Source organism: Schistocerca piceifrons, chromosome 4, assembly GCF_021461385.2.
Source record: "Schistocerca piceifrons isolate TAMUIC-IGC-003096 chromosome 4, iqSchPice1.1, whole genome shotgun sequence".
Lineage (NCBI taxonomy): Eukaryota > Metazoa > Arthropoda > Insecta > Orthoptera > Acrididae > Schistocerca > Schistocerca piceifrons.
Genome location: NC_060141.1, coordinates 32,354,088 through 32,362,895, shown reverse-complemented (window position 1 = coordinate 32,362,895; position 8,808 = coordinate 32,354,088). Strand labels below are relative to the sequence as shown.

The window sequence follows — 8,808 nt, the reverse complement described above, 5'->3', positions numbered from 1 at the left end:
TTTGTTGATGTTCATCTTATATCCTCCTTTCAAGACACTGTCCATTCCATTCAACTTCTCTTCCAAGTCCTTTGCTGTCTCTGACAGAATTACAATGCAATTCCTGGTGCATCGAAATATGGTACGGGTCCAATCGATGTTGATGTAGCATTCTCAACACCAATGTTTTTGAGATTCCCGATTCTCGCGCAGTTTGTATGCTACTGATGTGCAAATTAGCCACAACAGCAGCTAAAGCACCTACTTGGGCATCATCATTTGTTGCAGGTCGTGGTTGACATTTCATATGTGGTTGAACACTTCCTGTTTCTTTAAATAACGTAAATATCTGGCGAACGGTCCGGACACTTGGATGATGTCGTCCAAGATATCGACCAACATACATAGCACATGCCGGTTGGGCATTTTGATGACAATAGCCATACATCAATACGATATCGACATTTTCCACAATTGGTAAAGGGTCCATTTTAACACGGGTAATGTATCACGAAGCAAATACCATCCGCACATGGTACCATGTACTTATATGTTTGTGACTATTACAGCACCATCTATCACAAAGCGAAAAAAGTGGTCCAACTAAAACATTCATATTTCTTTATATGCTACATGAATATGTAATAAAAAATGGGGCTTCCTATTTAAAAAAACGCAGTTGATATCTGTTTGACCTATGGCAGCGCCATCTAGTGGGCCAACCATAGCGCCATCTAGTTTCCCTCTTCAAGCTAGATGAGTTTCGTTCTTTGTAGTTTTTTCGTTTGATGCTTATTTCGTGAGATATTTGGCCTGGTCACTATCAATGGACCACCCTTTAGTAACAACTATACTTTTATGAATATGTAAAAAGCATTTTGACTAAGTCAATTGCATGGTAAACATGCTGAATGACAAATAAATAAACATATTAACATAAGAGCATCTGTTAAATGTTGCTGACTGTATGGGTGTGTGTGAAGTGTGATGTTCATGTTGGAGGTGATGAGAGAAGGAAGAGGGTGAAACTAGATGCTGGCACATAGCCTACACTCCTGGAACATTAAATTTTATACTTAGTGATATCAGATGATATTCATATATTTAAGATGCAGAATGTTCTGCTGCAGGAGGTAAGTTTGTAAATCATGTGAGACAGAAATAGTGACCTAACCAAAATTTGCTTACATTAATGAGAAAATCTCTAAAAATACTGTATTCAGTAGAGTCACGATGTGGGTTCTGTTTATAACTGTAGTATGAGTCCCTTGAAGTGAAAAATTAGTGCACCACAAATAAGTTAATTATTAGTGTTGCTGGAAGTTCCTGTGATTTAGCCGAGTTGATTTCATATGTCCACAGCCAGATCGTTTGCTGTCGCCGACGGCAGTGCTGTTTCGCCAGGCAGGCCACTGCTTTGAGTACAGCACACTGCTGTGTTCGCTGCTCATTGGAACTGGTTATGCTGCCTATGTTGTGTCTGGCTATGCTGCTCGTGAGTTTTGCAATAATGACCAGACGATGGTCACCTGTCCTCGGCTCATTCAGCCACCACCAGTGAGTAAGACTGTGTACATTCCTGCCTGTAAACTTTTTAATGTGGGGAAAATTCACATTGTGTTTTTTGAATGTCGTCATTGGTTTTGAATGACAGAATGCTTTGACACGTATATGATAGTTGCAGATTTTCTTTGCTTGGGTGCAGTTAATTAAAAGTGCAAGTAAATGTAACAGTTTCCATATATTAAAAAAATCACAGAATTACTAAACTGAAAAGTTCTCAGATGTGATTAAAGTTATCCAAAGTGTGGCACATACTAAGACCACACATATGACACCAGGCTGACCCATTTTTGAGTACTTCTCTAGTGTTTGGGATTCACACCAGGTCAGATTGAAGGAAGGCATCGAAGCATTTCAGAGACAGGCTGCTACATTTCTTGCAAGTAGCATTGAACTACGTGTAAGTATTTTGGAGTAGCATCAGGAATCCAAATGGGAATTCCTGGAGGGAGTAGTGTTTTTTTTGTGGAACACTATTGAGGAAATTTAGAGAACCGGCATTTGAAGCTGACTGCAGAACAATTCTGCTACTGCCAACGTACATTTTACATAAGGACAATGAAGATAAGATAAGAGAAATTAGGGCTCATACAGAGGCATGTACACTGTCATTTCTTCCTTGCTCTGTTTGCAATTAGAACAGGAAAGGAATCAATTAGTAGTGGTACAGGATACCCTCTGCCATGCACCATATGGTGGCTTGTGAAGTATGTACGTAGATGTATTGTAGAAAAAGGATACCAAACAGCTATTATTCTTCCTAAAAATTTTAATATTAAGCAACCATTTTCGACACTTCATTAGTGTCATCTGCAGGCCCCTATGCAAAAGACAAATGTAGATATCCAAACATTAGTACAATATGTGTTGAACTGGATACCATGGCTTCCTGTTTACTTGACGTGTATACTCCAAACACATAACAGCTGCCATATTTGACAGTTGTTGTCACGCAGTTGAAGTGTACTTGTCAGATACATAGAAATCCACACTGTCCAGTTCAATATATATGTTACCAATGTTTGGATGTCTCTTCATTTTTTGTTATTCAGTTCAATTAGATGGTACCAACGTTTGAATGTCTCCATTCATTTTTTGTATATGCATCTGAAGATGACACTAATGAAGCATCCAAACTGGTTGCTTGAATAAGAAAACCTCTAGGAAGAATTATGGCTTTTGGTATACTTTATTTCTATGAGTTGTTGATTGGCCACAGTCCTGCATCCATATCTGTATGATGGATCCGCAAAAACTAAATATATAGATGAAGATCTCTATAAGCTTGAGGGGGAAGTTTGGCTCGGTGACACCAAACAACACTCCCATTTTGCAGCAGTTCGTTTATTCACCTAAACACATCAAAGGCTTACAAAGAACTGACATGGCGGAACTGAAAAAAGAGAATGTTTAACTTAGTTCAAAGACAATACTCAGATCAATGCTGGTGTCGACCTCATCGGCGCCACATAGAGAGCGCCCCCCCCCCCCCCCCCTTGCAGTACGGAGTACTCTTGAGAGGCCGGGGGAGGGGGGGGTGACCAAGGCATCGGCAAGGGCAGACCACGGTCAGCTCGACAGGGTCGTCGGGGAGCTGCGTGGGTAGATGTCGTGAAGGAAGGTTCGGCCACCGAACCTGGAAGTTGTTGAAGCGCACCAGGTGTCGTACTGGGCGTTCGGCGACAGGTAGGCCGGCGGTTTGCAGGTGGAAAGGAGCGACGACGACGATGTCTCTGGTGGGCATGGCGAACACACGAAGCATTTCCAGGTCGACGTTGGGCGAGAGGGGAACACATTTCACCAGGTGGCAGGGAATGGCGGAGGTTGTGTCATGAGCACCGGATGAAAGGAAACACATGACGAACAGTATATCATCATGTAGTATTATAGAGATGTCGTGGAGTATGTCCGGGGGAACAGGCACAAACACCTTGAACGAGGGCACGTTCAAGATGGGGGGGTGTGAGAAACCTCGACAGGGCGAGGCAGGTGACGGGGGAGAGGTCGAAGGGACCGGCGAGGGGCCTGGTGGCGAGGGCGTGATCTTAGGTAAGCTCGATGTGGGGAGCATGGGGTCACTCGACGGAGTGCGTGAGACCGGAGTAGCGGGCGAGGTCGGAGGAGAGCTCGACGATTGGGACTGGGAGTCACTCGATTGAGTGTGTAAGTCCGACCTGGAGGGAGTGGTCGGAGCATCGTGACCACGACAGTGAGTGGCGTGATCGTGGCTTGAAGGGGGGTAGGAGAAGGATCGACATGAGCAAGCTTAAGTCTGTTGAGAGAGACTGTGACAGCTGAATCTTTTATCTGGATGTCATAGGTGTTGGCTGAGCGCAGGAGAACTCGGTACGGGGAGGTATGTGGAGGTTGGAGGGGAGCATGGACAGTGTCATCTTGGAGCATGACGTACTCGCAATTGTCCAGAGATTTCGGGACATGAACCTTAGGGCGGGAATGGCTGGCGGGCGCAGAGATGTGTAGGTTGATGAAGTGGCATCTGACGCGGTCCATGAAGGAAGGTAAGTCAGACTGAGGGAGAGAAGCAGGAGGGCTCATGAGTTCGTCAGGGCTATTGTGCCTTTGAGGTCTTCCTTATAGATCGCACGAATGCCGAATAGCACAAGGGGAAGGGCTTCGGTCCATAGAGACTCGTGGCATCGAAGAGCCGCCTTGAATGTGCAGTGCCAGCGCTCAACTAGCCTGTTACTTTGCGGGTGATATGCTGTGGTATGGATGCACTGGATGCTGCAAATGTTACAAATCTCGTTGAACAGGGTCGACTCAAATTGTCTGCCCTGGTCAGTCGTGATGAGAGCTGCACATCTGAAAGGTGATACCCATGACTTGATGAAAGCTCGAGCAACAGTTTCTGCTGTAATATTGGTGAGGGGGACAGCCTCAACCCAGCGAGTTGTTTGGTAGATAGACGAGAGAACATAACGAAAGCCGTTAGAGGAGGGGAGAGAGCCGACAATGTGAATATGAATATGTTGGAAACGCCCAGGAGGGATCGAAAAGGCGCCGAGGGGGTGGGGGGGGTGGGGTGAAGTGTGGTTGTGTACTTTGCAGCATTGGCACGCGACGCAGGAGCGTGCCCATTGCTGGCAGTCCTTGTTGACATTTCTCCACACAAAGCTCTCCACTACGAGGCAGACGGACGCATGAACAACAGGGTGGGCTAAATTATGCAATGCGTTGAAGACAGCTCGATGGAGCATGGTTGGGATGATGGGGCTTAATGTGCCCTTACTGTCGTCGCACCAGATCTTACCAGAAATTCCAGGAAAGGTGGTGCGGACAAAGTGTAGTGAAGAGGTAGAGTCTGAAATCAGGTTTTGTGTCTCCTCATTGGCGGGTTGGAGGTTAGGCAGTTCAGAGAGGTCTAGCAGTGAATGGATGTGGCCCTGCAGAGCTGTCTTGATAGCACAGTTGGAGGTAAACACACGGAGGCTTGATTGCTGGGATTGCAAGCAGATTCAGCGCACTTACTGACTTTGTTGTGCCCTTGCTGTAGTGTCTGTAATTCGTTTGCTGCATCGGAGAGCTGGAGCTGTGTTTCGTGGAGCCGGAGAGAGAGCACGAAGTTTTCCTTGCGTAGGCGAGCGACGTGTTCAAGCTCGACAAGGCACTTATGCATGGTTTCTTTTAATGTCATCGACAGAGACAAGCATGTACGGATGAGATGAGCCCGGACCGATGTGTCAACGGGGGAGGGGGTGGGGGGGGGGCCGGTTGCTCTACAGAGCACAGGGGAAGTGAGTCTTGGACGGATGGTGAAACACGGTGTTTCGCACTAGGTCTGGTGAAAGTTGTGGTGTCGCAAGAAGTCAATGCCTAGTATAGGTTCGTCGATTTCGCACACTAAAAAAGTCCACTCGAGTTTGCAGTTTGTGGAGAGTGAGACGACGTGTGAAGTTGAACCTCAGCATTGTAGTTTAGTTGAATTCACGGCTTGCAGTGAAGTATGATGAGGGCAGATGTTCAACGACGCTAAGGACATGGGCAGCAGTGAAACATCGGCGCCTGTGTCCACTAGGAAAAGGTATCCCGACAAAATGTCTTTAATGTAAAGTCATCCACAATTATCCACTCGTTCCTGGACAGAATGGAGCACTGGGGGGTGCCTGTCATGTTGTGCGCAGGAGGCGGCAACAGGACCTACCTGCGATTGGCATTTGGGAAGTAGCAGGGTGGTCCGCAGTTCCGTGCCGCCTCACCAAACCGTGTGTGGAAGTAACAGTATGGGTAGTGTGGTTGCATTTCCTGCGGAAAGTTCGTTGCCAGTGGCGGTGGCCGAGGTTTGGTGGCCGCAGCAGGTTCGGTTGCAGGAGGGGGCGTGACCGTGGGAATAGCCGGTGATGTCCCAGTTGCTTGGTTACTGCTTTCCGGAGCGAGCGGAACGTTCGGCACAGTACAGCCCCGGCCGTGTCCGGACGCAGAGCGATGAGCCTGAACTTGAGACTTGTCAGGTAGGCAGTGGCTGGCGAAGTGGAGCAGTGATGCATCGTGTAGCTTGTCGGCAATCGTCATTCTTCGCTCGAAAGGTTCAGGAGGCCTTTGAGCCAGAGCAAAGCGGATGTGAGGAGATAGTTTATCTGACCAGATGGTGAGGAGAGCTGTGTCAGAGAATAGATTTGTACTGACCAGGGCATGTAGCCATCTCCAGAGCTGGGAAGGTTTGTTGTTGCCTAGTTGCTCGACATGGAGCACTTGCCATATTGCTGCCTCAGTTGAGCGTGCAAGCCGATGTAGAACTGTCTTTTTGGCTGAGTGTACCGGGTAGATGAATCCGGGGCGTCAACCAGGTCAGCAATCAAGTCCTCCTGGTCTTGCAGGTGGGTGATGAGGCACAGAAACCTGGTTGACTCGTTGAGTTTGTAATGATCGAACACTTCGTCCGCAATTTTTAACCAGGTTGTAGCTCTGTCGGGATTAAATGGCAGCAGCATTGGTAAGTGTTGTAGAATGTTCGGAAGAACAGGTTGAGTTGAGTTTGTCGGGGCACTGCCTGCACCGAGCTGTTGTTGCTGTAGTATTCCAGGAGAGTGTGCCTCCAGGGGATGTGGCAACGACGGCTGTTCGGGAGGCAGTGTGCAGGTGACTCGTTGTGGTTGAGCGCGATCCGTTGCGACGCCGAAGACCGATGCGGGTGAGGCACCATAATGTGTCGATTTCGGTTGTAGAAGCTTAACGTGTTGCGGGTGTGTTCGAATTGACGCGTCGCAGTAGACCGACGCTGATGAGGCACCTAGATGTGCCGAGAATGGTAGCGGGAGCTCGACTGGAGCCGGCGTGTGGGCAACAGGTGAGAAAAAGTTCAAAGTTTGAGAACGCATGTTAGTCCGCAGAAAGCTTGACATATGATAGAACCGGGGCCACCTGTGTTGCAGGAAGGCTGCGGAGTTGCGGGCTGTCTAGAAGCACAGTGTGGGAAATGATGTCGAACGGGGGATGGAATTTGTAGAAGTTCACTGTTCATAGTCACTCCACTCAAAACGGTGTGCGGATAAGGTGAATGTCGCGGCACAAAACACTGAGGCGTAGCAGTGGGATGGAGGTGGAGGTCAGGCACAGATAACAAGTTATTGTTTCTGATGCAGGCCGAGGTATCGAAGTAGGAAGGCAAGTGCTGATGCTGAACTGAGGCAGGCGCGGGCGTGGTCGGATGCTGAGTAGGTTGACCTTTGAACTAAGTAGTTCCAGCCATGTGGCAGGTATCTGCGTGGTACTGCATGGATTGCTGTGTGGCAAATTGTTGTCCTAGCGGTGGTAGGTTGTCCAACGAAGCATTTGCAGAAATCAGCATTGGTCCCGGACTGCACAGAGATCCGTAAGAGGTAACTGTATAGTCGATGAGGGAGGGCACATGTGGAGGGAACAAATGCGATTGATAGCTGGAGGCATGCACACTCCTAACATCACTTATTGTTGCAGGCTCAAAAACGTCCGGTGAAATTGGCTTAATCGTCAAGTGAGAGGCATCGTGTTGCAGTCCTGGTGGGTGTACATCGCCTACAACACGATGCATGTCGATCACAAAATCCGGCGTTAGGCATTGTGTCGCAGTCATTGTTTGAATGCTGTGTTGATGTAATACACGCGAAAATAACTGACGCGGAGGTCACGGACACAGTAAAATGGTGAAAACGGAAGACGTTACAGCTCAGGGTCACCAGTGAGGGGGAAGTTCGGGTTGGTTACACTAAACAACACTCCCATTTTGCAGCAGTTCGTTTATTCACCTAAACACATCAAAGGCTTACAAAGAACTGACATGGTGGAACTGCACAAAGACAATGTTTAGCTTAGTTCAAAGATTATACTCAGATCGATTCTGGTGTCGACCTCATTGGTGCCACAAGCTCTTCTATAGGAAACAAATTCCATTTTTCTTCCAGAGCTGATATCATAGACAAAAAATCTGGATCAAGTGAATAAATGAATGAATGACAGACTGCATCCAGCAACATTATGGCAAAGAGTATAAAAAACTTGCTCTTTAGGGTCTGAGCTAGGATACTGAGCTATTCTGCCACTGAGTTATCTGCTGTTAAAGATATTTGTCCATTGGATGGGACCTGAGTTGTTTAGAATTACTGTCTTATAGGATAAAATAATTACATATGCACTGGTTCAAGGATGTGCATAAGCAGGAAGGATTTCACCTCTAATTAGCCTGGCCTGTCGCAATTACATATGGGGTCACAGAGGTCTGTGTTCACTTATCTGAAATTTGGTGTATGATTACAAGTTTTGGGTTCATGCTAAACTGAAACATGTGTATTGTCAATCTACACCGTAAATAACGCAGTGTATCTGTTCATATGCCCACTGTAAACCCTTCCTCCTCCAAGGAGCAGTGGTCAGCATAATGTGGCTGGTCAGCTTACATTCAAATCTCTTCCCTAAAGCCATCACTGTGCAGTACTTGGAGGTTTTATATTCCTGGCAGCTGCAGCAGTCCATTTTCTACAAATGAATTGATGTGTGTTGTATCCTATCATAGTTGTCAGATGATCATTTTGAGTGCCATATTTGTATAAGTGAGTGTACATGCCTGCAATCTGTGAATGACTCTCAGTAATAGTTTATTTTATTTATTTATTTATTTAGTCCTTCAAATCCTATATGTATAGAATATATACAAGGATATTGGACATGGTTAGGTATTTACAAGATAAAATACAGTTTGTATTGCAATCCTAAGGACTAGATATTGAAGTAATTTAGCACAGATTCATAAATACAACAAACATTACAGGCAAC

The 8,808-nt window shown here is 46.6% G+C and overlaps 1 protein-coding gene across 1 annotated transcript in view; it reads left to right on the top strand.

The window, feature by feature from the left end:
* Nucleotides 1-1,088: 1,088 nt before the first annotated feature.
* The window catches only part of LOC124795570 (dynein regulatory complex subunit 7), a 319,826-nt gene continuing 312,106 nt past the window's right edge, over nt 1,089-8,808 (top strand). The window contains exons 1-2 of the mRNA XM_047259642.1: nt 1,089-1,112; nt 1,342-1,536. Of these exons, the coding sequence (XP_047115598.1) occupies nt 1,089-1,112; nt 1,342-1,536 (219 nt within the window). The remainder of the gene's footprint in view (nt 1,113-1,341; nt 1,537-8,808) is intronic.